The sequence below is a fragment of the Pygocentrus nattereri genome, chromosome 6 (assembly GCF_015220715.1).
Source record: "Pygocentrus nattereri isolate fPygNat1 chromosome 6, fPygNat1.pri, whole genome shotgun sequence".
NCBI lineage: Eukaryota > Metazoa > Chordata > Actinopteri > Characiformes > Serrasalmidae > Pygocentrus > Pygocentrus nattereri.
Window position 1 is genome coordinate 36,507,386 of NC_051216.1, and position 16,420 is coordinate 36,523,805.

At 37.9% G+C, this 16,420-nt stretch overlaps 1 protein-coding gene across 3 annotated transcripts in view; it reads left to right on the plus strand.

Moving 5' to 3' along the window:
- Positions 1-6,950: 6,950 nt before the first annotated feature.
- Positions 6,951-16,420, plus strand: part of LOC108432634 (ribosomal RNA processing protein 1 homolog B-like) — a 24,439-nt gene continuing 14,969 nt past the window's right edge. For 2 of the 3 annotated variants that reach the window (XM_017706620.2, XM_037539444.1), the window contains exons 1-11: positions 6,951-7,237; positions 8,035-8,117; positions 9,714-9,771; positions 10,442-10,527; positions 11,286-11,347; positions 12,745-12,874; positions 13,547-13,611; positions 13,700-13,902; positions 14,969-15,078; positions 15,198-15,295; positions 15,621-15,640. In XM_017706620.2, coding sequence (XP_017562109.2) covers positions 6,997-7,237; positions 8,035-8,117; positions 9,714-9,771; positions 10,442-10,527; positions 11,286-11,347; positions 12,745-12,874; positions 13,547-13,611; positions 13,700-13,902; positions 14,969-15,078; positions 15,198-15,295; positions 15,621-15,640 — 1,156 coding nt within the window. In that variant the 5' untranslated portion in view covers positions 6,951-6,996. The remainder of the gene's footprint in view (positions 7,238-8,034; positions 8,118-9,713; positions 9,772-10,441; positions 10,528-11,285; positions 11,348-12,744; positions 12,875-13,546; positions 13,612-13,699; positions 13,903-14,968; positions 15,079-15,197; positions 15,296-15,620; positions 15,641-16,420) is intronic. The other variant, XM_017706619.2, reaches the window with a different exon arrangement.

Here is a 16,420-nt window from a genome sequence, read left to right on the forward strand (position 1 = left end):
CATAAAGTGTTTTATTGAACAAATGCTGTCAACCTGTGAATTTCTTAGGACACAGCAAGGAGAGCATAACCTTTTTTTTTTTTTTTTGCCATAATTTGATTCACCACCTCCAGTTTTCACCATCCGTCGTTCAAATCGTCCAACTGGCCGAATTCCTCTGCTTTTATACCACAAGGCATCAATGTTCTGATCTGAAAAATAATTGTTAAATCATATTAATTTTAACATTGTGTGTAAAATCTAGGCATTGGTACTATACCTCTGATCTCCATTGAACACTGTGGTACATTGTTGAGCAGTGTAGGCTGGACTAAACTGAACAGTAGCATGAAAGAAAACTGCATGGTATAGGACTTTACTGCCATAGCTGAGCTTTGTGAACTGAGAAAATTCCACCTACTATTTAGCAAAATGGCAGTTAGAAATATGTCCAAATAAAGGTGTTCTGATGGTTTTGGAGAATTTAGTGTTTGAGCATTAAGAGTTGTAGATGAATTGAAATGAGCAGCATATTAAAGGCACAATTAATTGAGTTCATGCTTTATCAAAGGCAATTCTTTAAGCAGTTATTTGAGAGATGCAAAAGTTGTCATTTTATAAAACAGAAGTATTAAGACAATCAAAACAAGATGAAATGTAGCACTGTATAGAGCAACTCTCCCATAGTGAAATCCCATAATATCCTTCTTATGTGGGTGCTTTTTTTTTTTAAATGACAATCTAATTTCTGAAAAGGTAAAACAGTAGAGTACTTGCATTTCTCAGCAGGTGGTCCATGTTTTAGTGTGTGATGTTCGCGCTCCTATGTGTGCCATGACTAATGAATAGAATGCAAACAGCACTAGGAATAGCCAGCATTACAGAAGACCTTTTTTTTCAAGGTTGTATCTGAAGGTTATGATCTTGCCATTATCCTCAAGAAACATGGGTTTGATTCTTAAAAGATGACAGGCTCCCCAACTTTCTCACTAGATTGGACTCCTGCTTATGACAACCATTTATATGCACACAGGGGCAGGGCTAATACATGATGACTCACTATAGAGATGGTCACATCCACATGGGGGACGTAGTTTTACATCCAACTACCAACTGAATGTGTGTGTATGTATGTATGTATGTATGTATGTATGTATGTATGTACACTGCTCAAAAAAATGGAAAAAAAGAGAACACTTAAACAACACAATATAACTCCAAGTAAATCAAACTTCTGTGAAATCAAACTGTCCACTTAGGAAGCAAAACTGATTGACATATCAGAAAAAAGTTGGGACAAGGCCATTTTCACCACTGTGTGGCATCCCCCTTCTTCTTACAACACTCAACAGACGTCTGGGGACAGAGGAGACCAGTTTCTCAAGTTTAGAAATAGGAATGCTCTCCCATTCAAGTCTAATACAGGCCTCTAACTGTTCAATCGTCTTGGGCCTTCTTTGTCGCACCTTCCTCTTTATGATGCGCCAAATGTTCTCTTTAGGTGAAAGATCTGGACTGCAGGCTGGCCATTTCAGTACCCGGATCCTTCTCCTACGTAGCCATGATGTTGTGATTGCTGCAGAATGTGGTCTGGCATTATCTTGTTGAAAAATGCAGGGTCTTCCCTGAAAGAGATGACGTCTAGATGGGAGCATATGTTGTTCTAGAACCTGAACATAGTTCTCTGCATTAATGGTGCCTTTCCAGACATGCAAGCTGCCCATGTCACAAGCACTCATGCAACCCCATACCATCAGTGATGCAGGATTCTGTACGGAGCGTTGATAACAACTTGGGTTATCCTTGTCCTCTCTGGTCCGGATGACATGGCGTCCCAGTGTTCCATAAAGAACTTCAAATCGTGACTCATCTGACCACAGAACAGTCTTCCATTTTGCCACACTCCATTTTAAATGACCCCTGGCCCAGTGCAAACGTCTGAGCTTGTGGAGCTTGCTTAGAAATGGCTTTCTCTTTGCACTGTAGAGTTTCAGCTGGCAATGGCGGATGGCACGGTGGATTGTGTTCACTGACAATGCTTTCTGGAAGTATTCCTGAGCCCATTCTGTTATTTCCTTGACAGTGGCATTCCTGTTTGAGGTGCAGTGACGTTTAAGGGCCCGGAGATCACGAGCATCCAGTAGAGTTTAACGGCCTTGACCCTTAGGCACAACGATTGTTCCAGATTCTCTGAATCTTTTGATGTTATGCACGGTTGATAATGATAACTTAAAAGTCTTTGCTATTTTACGCTGGGTGACACCATTCTGGTATTGCTGCACTATCTTTCTGCGCAACAATGGTGGAATTGGTGATCCTCTTACCATCTTGGCTTCTGAGAGACACTGACACTCTGAGAAGCTCTTTTTGTACCCAATCATTTTGTCAATTGAGCTAATTAGTGTTAATTGGTCTTCCAGCTGTTCGTTATATGCTCAATTTCCTTTTTCCAGCCACTTATTGCTACTTGTCCCAACTTTTTTGGGATTTGTTGACACTGTGAAATTTTGATTCAACATATTTTTCCTTTAAAATGTTACATTTACTCAGATTAAACATTTGATCTTTCATCTATGTTCTATTACGAATAAAATATTGACATTTGCCATCTCCACATCATTGCATTCAGTTTTTATTCACAATTTGTTTAGTGTCCCAACTTTTTTGGAATCCGGTTTGTATATGTATGTGTATATGTATGTATGTATGTATGTATGTATATATATGTATATGTATATATGTGTATGTGTATATATATATATATATATATATATATATGTATATATATATATGTATATGTATATATGTGTATGTATGTGTATATATATATGTATATGTATATGTGTATGTATGTATGTATATATGTGTATATATATATATATATATATATATATATATATATATATATATATATATATATATATATTACACACACACACACACACACACACACACACACACACACACACAGTGGGGACAAAAAGTATTTAGTCAGTCAACAATTGTGCAAGTTCTCCCACTTAAATAGATGACAGAGGCCTTTAATTGACATCATAGGTAGACCTCAACTATGAGAGACAAAATGGGGATAATATTTTCAGAAAATCACGTTGTCTGATTTTTAAATAATTTATTTGCAAATAATGGTGGAAAATAAGTATTTGGTCACCTACAAACAAGCAAGATTTCTGGCTGTCACAGACCTGTAACTTCTTCTGTAAGAGGCTCCTCTGTCCTCCACTCATTACCTGTATTAATGGCACCTGTTTGACCTCGTTAATTGTATAAGTGTCACCTGTCCACAACCTCAGTCACACTCCAAACTCCACTATGGTGAAGACCAAAGAGCTGTGGAAGGACACCAGAAACAAGATTGTAGACCTGAACCAGGCCTGGAAGACTAAATCTGCAATATGCAAGCAGCCAGCTTGGTGTGAAGAAATCTACTGTGGGAGCAATAGTCAGAAAATGGAAGACCTACAAAACCACTGCTAATCTCCCTCGATCAGGGGCTCCACGCAAGATCTCAGCCCGTGGGGGTCAAAATGATCACAAGAACAGTGGGCAGAAATCCCAGAACCACACGGGGGGACCTAGTGAATGACCTGCAGAAAGCTGGGACCAACGTTACAAAGGCTACTGTCAGTAACACACTACGCCGCCAGGGACTCACATCTTGCAGACGTGTCCCCCTGCTTAAGCCAGTACATATCCGGGCGCGTCTGAAGTTTGCTAGAGAGCATTTGCATGTTCCAGAAGTGTACTGGGAGAATGTCATATGGTCAGATGAAACCAAAGTAGAACTGTTTGGTACAAACACAACTTGTCGTGTTTGGAGGAGAGTGAATGCTGAGTTGCATCCAAAGAACACCATATCAACTGTGAAGCATGGGGGTGGCAACATCATGCTTTGGGGCTGTTTCTCTGCAAAGGGACCAGGACGACTGGTCCGTGTACATGAAAGAATGAATGGGGCCATGTATTGTGAGATTTTGAGTGCAAACCTCCTTCCATCAGCAAGGGCATTGAAGATGAAACGTGGCTGGGTCTTTCAGCATGACAATGATCCCAAGCACACTGCCAGGGCAACAAAGGAGTGGCTTTGTAAGAAGCACTTCAAGGTCCTGGAGTGGCCTAGCCAGTCTCCAGATCTCAACCCCATAGAAAACCTTTGGAGGGAGTTGAAAGTCCGTGTTGCCTGCCAACAGCCCCAAAACATCACTGCTCTAGAGGAGATCTGCATGGAGGAATGGGCCAACATACCAGCAACGGTGTGTGCCAACCTTGTAAAGACTTACAGAAAACGTTTGACCTCTGTCATTGCCAACAAATGATATATAACAAAGTATTGAGATGAACTTTTGTTATTGACCAAATATTTATTTTCCACCATTATTTGCAAATAAATTCTTTAAAAATCAGACAATGTGATTTTCTGATTTTTTTTTCCTCATTTGGTCTCTCATTACAGGCCTCTCTCATCTTTTTAAGTGGGAGAACTTGCACAATTGGTGACTGACTAAATACTTTTCTTCCCCACTGTGTGTGTGTGTGTGTGTGTGTGTGTGTGTGTGTATATATATAAATATAATCTATTCCAAATTTTTAAGCAATTCATTATAACCAATTCTGCATATTTCTCTGCAGTTAGGTGTGTTCAGTCACATGCTGATATTAGTTATTTTATTTCACAATGTGAAACTTATCATATTGGCTCATTCAGTTGCCTCAATGATGCTTTTCCCTTGTGTTCAGACACATTATCACCAAGGGGGATCATAATGTTATGCCTGATTAGTGTAGCTCTCAGGAAGAAGGTGGTACAGTTTGACTAAAAGCTACTGTGTTAAATTGGAATGCACAGATAGAGATAAGGCATCAGTAGTGTATTTTAAATCCACTCCAGTTGTAATATACAAGGGGAAACCACTTTTCTCAGGCTCTGGATTAAATCTGTTTCCCTCTATTTCTTAGTGTAAAGGTGATACAGTTTGACAAATAGTCATTGAGTGAAAAGATTGTGCACAGATAGATTTTCAGCATCATTATTACACTTTATATACACTCCAGATGTAATATATAAGGGGAAATCACTTTCCTCAGGATCCAGTTAAAGATATTCCCCCCTGCATTCTCAGTGTAACGGTTGTATAATATGACTAAAAATTAATGAGTGAAAAGATCATACACAGATTCATTTTCAGCATCATTATTGTACTTTAAATCCACTCCAGCTGTATCTCCAAGGTGAAACCACTTGAACAGACCACTTGGAACAGATGCTCACTACCACTATTGTTGCATTTTAATTCACTTTCATTTGTGCTATATTGCAATACATGGGAGAAACATTTTTTCATCAGTAACTGTTCCCTCTGTATTCCGGTGCAAAACAATTGTATTAATGGAAACTACAAATAAAAGACACATTACTACCATAACAGTAAGATGTAACTGGACTTCAGCTTCAACAGACTGTAGAGAAACCTACCTTCTATGTGCACTTCTATAAGAAAACTAAAGTAGTAACACAGACTAACAACAGTGCCATGTAATGCAGTTTATTTATATCAGCAACACAACTTTAAAATGTTTCAAATCTATTTACTCAACTTAGTGAGACTGACGAGGCTCTGAGACAGCCACAACACATCTTAAAAAGTCACTGGAGTCCGAACAACAGAATGACTCTATGTTTACGGCAATTAAATTAGAAACGGCGCATTACATCTATGTTACGTAGAGTAGCCAAAAACGGAGTGACAGCTAGCATTAGCAAGTTTACCTGCCTACTGTTTGAGCATTAAAGCCTCTGCTAAGAACACATTTTATACTTTAAAACATGTGTTTCCCTGCAAACCATTTTACAAAGTTGAAAATTTGCTTACATGAAGAATAGAACAAAATAACGGTACAAACATGAGTGAATTAAGCCCTGCATAGCAGCGTCAGCTGAAGACGTTATGATTTCGTCATCTGCAATGAGGGGAAACAAGGGGAACAAGAGGAACTGAACTGACCATAAGAGGGGTACAGCGGGAACTGAACTGACCGTAAGAGGGGAACAAGAGGAACTGAACTGACCTTAAGAGGGGAACAGCGGGAACTGAACTGACCGTAAGAGGGGAACAGGGGGAGCTGAACTGACCGTAAGCAGGGAACAGGGGGAACTGAACTGACCATAAGAGGGGAACAAGAGGAACTGAACTGACCGTAAGAGGGGTACAGCGGGAACTGAACTGATCGTAAGCGGGGAACAGGGGGATCTGAACTGACCGTAAGAGGGGAACAGCAGAAACTGAAATGATCGTAAGAGGGGAACAGGGGGATCTGAACTGACTGTAAGAGGGGGACAAGAGGAACTGAACTAACCGTATGAGGGGTACAGCGGGAACTGAACTGACCGTAAGAGGGGAACAGGGGGAACTGAACTGACCGTAACACCGGCTCTGCAATGTCTTCCGGTTTTCTCAAACGCGAGGGAGTCCAAAATAAATGGTTTGATATGGGGCATTTGAGCAAAACCATAGTTTATAAATGCTTAAACATTTTAATGTAGAAATACATTAATTCCCTGAACATTGAACAGCATAAAACATTTTAACACCGCTGTTATATTTTAAAAGATTTTTAAACTCGAGTTATAGGAGTTTAAAACGGCACCTCGTGTAGGTCCATGACGTCATTGAGCGCGAACAGCCAATGAGCCAATCAATCAGCAGTCTCTAGCAGTAATTGCCCCCCTCCTGCTGCCCAAAACCTGTTTGCTGTAGAAAAAATGAAATATTTCCTTTTAGGTGAGATTTGTTTGTTTGTTTGTTTTTCAGTGAAATACATCATTCGAGTTTCTAAAATGAAAGAAACGTTCTAGGCGAGTGATTAGAAACTATTTTAACGTGTCGTTTTTAGCCATTGAGCGCTATTTACTTCCTTCATTGAGGACTCCCTCACGCGGGGGAGGCGGCCAGAGTAGAAAAATCGCTTCTCTGATGTAATTTCGCCATCTAGCGATGAAACATGGTGAAAGCCAGAGACCAATGCGTCATCGAGCTGCGCGGAAGAAGCACGAGGAGCGAGTTTGTGGACGAAGATTCACTGGAGAAGAGCAGAAATAGAAACATGGCAGCAGCAAGAACAGTAACTCAGGGGCCAGAAACTGCGCTTGCTCAGCGACTCGCCGCCAACGAGAAGTCTGTTAGGACTAAAGCCTTAAAGACTCTAAGGAAGTACATTAATTTGCGTTCTCAGAAAGAAGGAGGTAAGATTAGCCGACTGTGCTAACAGTGCTAGTGTTAACTACAGTGGGAAACGTGGACGAGGCTGAAGTTGGTCTCCTATTTGCGAGCTTCTTATAAGAATTTTCCCGTTCCACCTTAAATGCTAGTCACAGAAGTTACACAAGCGCCAGGGTGTAGTAGCTTCGCCATTTAAAGTAGAACAGGAAAATTCTAATAAGAAGCTGACTTCAGCCTCATGACACGTGCGGGGTTAGTTTCGTGCTAACGCGATAGCACACAGTCTATCCACCTTAAAACAGTAATGCATCATTTGTTTTTAGTCTGTAGACTCTAAGCTAATATTTACTATGTTTGTGGATAATACAAGCAAAGTCAGCAAGCTAACCTACGCCTTTAAAAATGTTTTTCATGGGTTCTAGAGTAAAGGCAATAGTTCGATAAGAACCATAAGTTCTATATAGAACCTTTAAGAAAGCTTTTAGTTTTCATTTGGCACCTAAAAGCGCATTACTTTTGTTACGATGTCAAGCTTAAAGCAATAGAAGAATGGTTTTATTGCTCTATAGAACCATTTTAGGAAGGTGCTATGCAGGACATAATGCACTAAGCTACATTCTACAAACAATCCTGAAAAACCATTTCACCGTGCAAAGAACAACTTAAGGGTGGAAATGTTTCTGTATAGAACTCATTTCCTCCCTTAAAGATCCCATGAAGACCCACCGTTTTGAGTGTGTAGCTGCAGTAACCAAGTTAATTTAACTTGTCCGCGCCTCTTTTTAGTTAATAACTCTGTTTGGTTATTTTTCACTCTAAGGTGGTTTCACATGTGAAGATTTAATGAAAATATGGAAAGGACTTTTCTACTGCTTGTGGATGCAAGACAAACCACTTCTGCAGGTAAGTTAATAGCTACGTTTTTTTCGCATAATTAAACACTTAAGATAAAAATTCATTTCGATTGGTTTGGCTTGAAATGCTCCATTCTAGAGTCAGGCTTGTTTACAGTGGTGCTGATCTGAATCAATGTCCACCTTTAAAATTCTGCCTGAGTGAAAATTATGACTGAGATGTTGTTTTATATGATCATTTTGAGAAGATTTTGGACTCAAAATCCGTTCATGGTAGAGGAATACATACAGGGCATTGTGAGGCAAAATAGTCCTGAAAAAAAGTTGACCGTTTCTGATTTTCTAGTGTCTGGAGGCAGGCCAGTCTAGTACCTGCACTCTTTTACTATGAAGCCACACTATTGTAACACGTGCAGAATGTGGTTTGGCATTGTCTTGCTGAAATAAGCAGGGACGTCCCTGAAAAAGACATTGCTTGGATGGCAGCATATGTTGCTCCAAAACCTGTATGTACCTTTCAGCATTAATGGTGCCTTCACAGATGTGCAAATTATCCCTGCCATGGGCACCAACACACCCCCATACCATCAGAGATGCTGGCTTTTGAACTTGGCGCTGGTAACAATCTGGACAGTCCTTTTCCTCTTTGGCCCGGAGGACACGACGTCCATGATTTCCAAAAACAATTTGAAATGTGGACTCGTCAGACCACAGGACACTTTTCCACTTTGCGTCAGTCCATCTCAGATAAGCTCGGGCCCAGAGAAGCCAGCAGCATTTTTGTTAATGTTTTACACAACGTCCCAACTTCATTGGAATTGGGATTGTACATACATGCACACCTACACATGGCAACTGCTGGTTCCTGTTACCACCACATGGAAAATAAGGTCAAGAATTTGTTTTTGTTTTTTGGTTTTTTTTCCTCATGACCATCAAACTACATTTAGGCACATCTTTTTAGTGTACACCTTACTAAACAGCTTTACAACCTCTTTATATTGATTAATAATAAAATAATTGTGAATTGTAAATCATAGCTAACTTTCTTTCTGTACTTGTGTGACACCCTCCTCTACAATATCTGTCTGCATATGCTTTTATGAGTATGTTTTGGGTATGGTATTTATAAAAAAAAAAAAAAAAAAAAAAAAAAAAAAAAAAAAATATATATATATATATATATATATATATATATATATATATATATATATATATATATATATATATAAATAAATATATATATATATATATATATATATGTGTGTGTGTGTGTGTGTGTGTGTGTGTGTGTATATATATATATATATATATATATATATATTCCCAACTGCATATTTCACAAAAAAATAAAGCAAATTAGTCCTGTGTAATTGGATTTAAGCAGCTCAGTATATAAAAATTTGAAAACAAATAACTGTTTTCTTAGGTTTTATTTGCATTTTTAAAAAATGTGGTACTACTTTGTTCTCTCATCATATCAGAAAAAAATAACATTGTAAATTTTGTATCGCAAAAACTTGCTGAAGCATCATATTACATTTTTTTGCCGTATTGCCCACCTCTATTAAAAAAGTCGATCTTGATTTTGGGTTGATTATAAATGAGGTAATAATACGGTAATAATTTGTATGTTTGATCTCAGGAGGAACTTTCACAAAGAATATCTGGCCTGATCCATTGCTTCCACACAGCTGACCACCGTAGGTATCTCTTTCTGTCTTTGGTACACATCCATATGGAAATTTATATCAGACTTTCTCTGAAGGTAGAGAGGGATGCAGTGGTTATTTTTACCTTGATACCTTGTACTTTGATGAACGAAAAACATACCAGCACAGTACCTTTATTTTTAACAGTGTAACTAGTGAGATTGAATGGGCTAACTTTCTTGCGTTGTGTAGATGACTGCTGCATTCTGAACTTTATGAAATCAGACAAAGCATGTCTGTTTTAGTTTGATTAGTCTTGTAGCATGAGCACCTATGCAATAAGCAATAGGAGCTGTAGCCAATGAGAGTGTGAGAAAAGATTAAATCATGATTTGCAGAGAATTTCATACATGCTTGATAATATCAGACAGCAGCTCTTCAAGCCTTTCACACCATATGAGCAGCTGTCATGGGTGTGCACAATGGTTTGTTGCAGAGCTTGTTGCTAAACTGTGTGTTATCTGCAACTGAAAGATGTAGATTAAAATCGTGTAGTGTGCCGTTGTCTGAACTGATGGTATAGGAAAGGCACAGATACTAACATCCAATTTCTGTTCTCATGTTAGAAGCTACTCCAAATAAATAGTGGTATTGCTGTCATTTTTGTAGTTTTCCCCCTGTGGTAGCTGATACGATTCATCAACCATCAACTTTTTTCCAGAGCTGCTGTACTTTGAAACCTTTCTTCAGACTCTGAAGAGGGAGTGGAATGGCATTGATAGACTTCGCATGGATAAGTTCTACCAGGTCGGTCCTAAAATTCTCACTCATTCTGGGGCATATGCGGTTCTTTCGCTGCTCATATTTCACTCATGAAACAAAAGTGTTTTATCAGGATGCACAACCTCATACTGGCCATGAAAGCCTGGTAATCAAGATGTGACAACCTCAGATTGAATGAATAACAACTCCTTTAGTTCTGAAATGTATAAAAATACACTACACTACAACTTTTTGCTTTTTCAGAAATTGAGAATTTAACGGTCATATTAAGAGTATTACACAACGTTTCACTTTCCTGGCCATTTCACGTCACTTTTTCATGTGCACATTCATAGTTGGTTTTTACTGTTTCTCTCTCGAATAATACAAAATAACATTTGCATTGTGGTTACTTGCAAAAGTCTGTGTGCTAAACTGGAAAAAAGATTGACTGTTTTAATCTAGGTGTCACCATATTTCCTGGTAGTGTATTTGATTTTGTTCACTTGAACCCTCACAGTAATTATAGTAGTTGTCATGCAAGTAAGTTTCTGGGTCAGTTTTACTGGGATTTTTTTTTTTTGGATTTTCACTCCAGAATGTGCTGACTTTTTTTTTTTTTTTTTTTTTTTTTTTTTTTAAGTGTTTTAAAAAGCTAGCAACGTGCAAATGTGTTGCGAAAAGGTACATGGACAATTGAGTGAACTTCTTTCAGTCTAATGCTTCTTTCAGTATTGAAAATGATTTGCAGTGTATATTTTCCTAGTGTAATTGTACATTTTCCTCTTCTATTTCCCAAAAAGCTGGTCCGTTTTGTGTTCAGAAAGGCCTTTGAAGTTCTCAAGAGGAGAGCATGGGACACCAGGTAATGTTTACAGTAATATAAATTAGGGCTCTGACTGCAATAAGTTAAGATCATATTGGTGAGTAAACATTGTGACATGGTTAGAAATCAGCCTGTGTTGTTTTGACTGGAAGGATTTAGTTTTAGTTTCTTTTTGTGAATTGGTCTGTATAGACAGTAAATAGTAATAGTAGTGGGATAGTAAAGGTCAGTATTATGACGGCTATTACCATGAGCCTGATTTAGACAGGACTGCATTGGTGTGGGCTCCTGGGTTGATCTTTTATTTAACATGAGCTATTTGATAGTATTTACATCCAGGTTGGCCATGTCAGTATTTAGTCTCTTGGCATGTTTGTTAGGCAAAAAATATTTTTGCAAATATGGCAAAAAAATATGATACTTGAAGACATCACTATACACCGTGTGATCAGTTAGGGGGGGGGGGTTTGCTTTGTAAATGCACATATCGTATGTAGTGTTTCATATATGTAGTTTATACATTTCATATGTTTAGTTTTTCTGAAATTTAATAAGATAAAACAGACAAAATAACCTGTACATAAAAATACTGTAGTAATAATAAAAATATGTGTATATTTACATTGACTTATTTACAATGTTTAACAAATGGTGCTGGACTAAATCCAATTGAGCAGGCCTAACTCAATTAATGTCAGTTTATTCATATAGCACTTTTTACAACAGGCATCAATACAAAGCAGCTTTACAGAAATCTGCCCCCATGAGCAAGCTAGTAGTGACAGTGGCATAGAAAAGCTCTAAGACCTTGAAAGTAACCAAGACTCAAAGGTGGAACCCATCTTCCTCAGATGAACGAACAGCTTTAGACCGCATAGGACGCACAGTTGTTCAGCTCAGCAAAGAAATGCACACAGTTCTTTTAAGAGTAACTGTTTATTGTTCTATGCTATGATGAGACTTAAATCCAGACTGAAATTGTTCATGTATGTGATTTCTATGCAAATTGTTTTGCCACAGCCTTTTCCAAAATCTTTGATAAAGCTTATTATAAAATAATTTATGATAACAATAAAATAGTCATACTATTTTATGCATACCCCTAGAGTGCATACGTATTTAAAAACATCATAAATTGTGAAACAATGGATGCGTTAAAAGAGTCTTTCACTTATTTACTTGGTCAATGGTAGTGGTTCCCAACTCTGGTCCTGAAGGACCACCTGCACATTTTAGGGTTTGCCCTCACACCTGATCTGGCTAATGCCCTAATTAACAAGCCCTTCCTGGGTTGAGGTAATCCAATCTGAATAAGCCTAATGATATATTGTGCAGCTCCAGAATTAATGTCTTTGGCTCTTACAAATAGGCTGTAACAGGATTGATTTTTGTTTTTAATTGTTTTGTTTTTCTCACTTATTCTGTCTTCTGTACAGTCTGGTAAATCGGTTTTTAGAGGTGTTTACAGTGCAGCTTTTACAAAGCACTGGACATGTTCCAGATGGCCTGATGTTTCATGTCCTCGAGCTGTACATGACCGAATTAGCTTGGGTTGGTGCTGCAGAGGTAAGCTGATGTTATGCAGTTTGTTTTTGTCTTAACGTCAATCTGTAGCAAGAACAGTCAGACTGCTTTACCTGACGGACCTTTGTAAATATCCAACATGTAGTTGTCCTCTTACACCAGATGTAGTTGATTAGCCATCAGAACGATAATGTATGATATTCTGTAGTGCTGAGAATGATCCACCGCCCAAGTAGTGCCTGCTCTGTGAGGGTCCATGGGGGTCTTGACCACTGAAGAACAGGGTAAAAGGGGGCTAACAAAATATGCAGAGAAACAGATGGACTATAGTCTGTAACTATAGAACTACTAAGTGCAGCTGATAAAATGGACAATTGCAGCTCTACAAAAACACAGCCAGGGTGCTAACAGGTAAGTGCTACTTACAGCAGCAAACCAATATAAAGTAGAATTTCATCCCTCATGTAAAAGATAGTATGGTAGAAAAAGGCAATAAAAATTTCTCTTTAAGTTGATTGATGGGAACGCACTGTTTCAGCAGGTCCAGGAGCAGTTCAGCAAACTTCAGACGTCAGACATTTCTTGATTGATGACATTCAAGCTAAATGCAGAATATTGTGTACATTTTGATGTTTTGGTGAACTTTTTTTTTTTTTTTTTTTTTTTGGTGGATGTGAGTAGATTTACTGGGCATGTGCTTTCTTTCTCCTTCAGCTAACAGCAGAACAGAACTTGACTTTCATTGGCCCTTTCTGCAAGACCATGGCCAAAACCAAAGAGTAAGTGTCTCAGATAGGTTAATTTAGAGGCTAACTGTGTTTCTGAGATGAAACCTGCTCACCTTTCTGTCTGTTTTCCCACTTTTAGTCGCTCAGTCTTGACTTCCATCTCCAAAAACATCTTCTCCACCATTGTGGACCATGCTTCCTATGCTGTGGAGGACCTGATAAAGGAGTTGAATTGTGGAGAAGATACAGACTCTGGCCAGGCTTCTGAGGATGAAGAGGAAAGTGTAGAAGATGAACCAAATAGCAGTGTGTTCAAGAAAGCTAAAGGGAAAAAAGTCGATGGTAGGTCAAGGCGTGATAAGTTGGCTTTAAAGGGAAAATGTCATGGAAAACTGATTTAGTAATAGTAATAACAGCAACATTAATAAGGACTATTTGTAGAGTTGGTCATATTGATGGCCTTTCAGTCTTCTTTAGACAGGTGATAATTAATTTCTTCTGTTACTATTGAGCTTTGAGTGTTCAATTAAAAATCACATAAAGCAGTGTCTGATCAAATCAAAAAGAGACATTGACACAGTCTAAAGTCCTGATAAAGGGATGGTTTATGAAAAATCATAATTACAATTTTTTTTTTAGTTCCAGATATAGTTGATTCTGAAAGGGATTGGTATCTGAAGTTTGCTTATTTAGTTTTAAATTGACCAAAAATATACATTACATCAGCAAAATTACATAATATAAATGCATCCCAATCCAGTTTTTCACCTAGTCCAATCGGAGTACTTGAGTGCTTAGTATCAGCTGATATTGATACAGTACTGATCCTTTTTTTTTTTTTTTTTTTTTTTTTTTAAATAAAACCACACAACTTGATAAGATGTGCTAATTTACTAATATTAATACCATTTTATAGCATGTTTATCTTATTGTGATCACATTTTATTTATTTCCCTGATGATTTAACTACCACTTATGTCAATATTCTTCAGTGATTATTATTTTTTTTTGATAGTTTTAGGATAAAACATCCCAGTTTAGTTGATTTTCTAAGTGAAAAAAGATTATCCTCTACAGTGAACACTCTTAAATGACATTTTTTTCCATATTCTAGTGCACACTTGTTACTCATGGACTTATATGTACTATATTCTGGGGGACGGGGGATGGGGAGAACGCACAGGTGTTTTCCCACTGTGTTAAATTCAGTTACATTCATGCTTCGGGTGGCATGTCAGTTCTATTAAGTGACAAGTAGGAACATCCTTAGTACATAATGAATTACATTTATGTTCAGTTTACACTTTGCATCATGTACACATGTGATTTGAGTCTTGGGAATTGGACATAATTTTGTTTGTTTCAGTGAGCTCCAAATGAGAAATTATGCATATCAAATGCTCTACAGATGTCTCAGATGCAGAGGAGAGTGAGGGCAGTGAAGATGAACTTCTGGATTTGGATAATATAGATCCTAAGGAAAAGCTGAGTGATGATGACATTGGACCTGTTTTGCAGGTGGGTGGAGCTGAATGAGCAAATGTAAGGGAAAATGAAGACGGTTTAACGTTTGTTTGGCTGTTTTGATAGGCTTCTGTAAACATAAATTAATGCATGGTTTTATTCTCCTGTTGCAGTTTGACTACAGCGCTCTAGCCGATCGACTTTTTGAGCTGGGCAGTCACACGAATACACCAAACCTCAATCGAGCCAAAATGTACAGGCTAGTGAAAATGTGAGTGCTAACTTTAGTTGATGTCACAATGTGCTTTTCTGAGCATATTGTGTGTGATCAGTGTTTCTAGAATACTGACCAGCTGTGGACTCAGCACAATTTGTCCCTTTTAATTAGATATAATAGTGAACTATATGTAAAAGATTAAAATAATAAATGCTGTAATTTATTTAAACATCATTAATATTGCAATTTGGTCTGTTACATCTCATCTAACTTCAGAAAAAGGAAATATGCTACCTATCATTGACATGGGTCTCTCTCTCTCTCTCTCTCTCTCTCTGTCTCTCTGTGTGTGTGTGTGTGTCTGTGTTTTAAATGGAAGATTCAGCGACTTAAGTGAAGGTAAGACATTTAAAGTGTGATTGAACAAATGAATTTTCTTTTAAGGTTTACTTTCTTGACTGCCTGAAGCACCTCATGAAACTCATGTTTCATAGGATACATATGCTCCACAAGGGGGCACAGTCAGCAGCCATATAGCTCTGTCTGTGCTTGGGCTAATGGTCCTCATATTGTCATTGTGATACCTATCAATCTTATCAGACTTCACATTCTATGTTCATATCGGCTGATATTAAAGATGAATTCAACAGATTTCTGTGCATAATTCAAATATTGAAATGTAAGCATTTATTGAGAGTGATTTGGTGTGCAGTGGCTGTAGAGGGTCTAAGGGCCACCATGTCCACAACACAAATAAAGCAGTTTATTTTAATATTCAGACCAATCAGTGAACCTAGATGTGTCTATGGAGTTCTTGTATGGGATGTTGATGATTGTAAAATAGTTGAAAATCTGAAACGTTTTCTTTGGGCACTTTTTTGCTTCCCAACGCTGTGCATGTATCTCTCCATCTTGAATTGATTTTAAGGCCAGAATATTCTTAAAACTATTGTACACCAAAGTGGCAGATGTCAGGCAGTGAATTCGTAACCATTTGGTGAAATTAATTTGTGCGGGAGCTTTTAGAGGTGGATGTCTGGTTTCTATCACCATCACTGTGAACAATTTTGACTTTGAGCCTTTCGCTTACACTGAATGATTTTGTTTACATCTAAATCATTTTATTGTGCTAACATTTTTGTGTTATTTATAAGTGACTTGTTTAGTATTTACATTAGG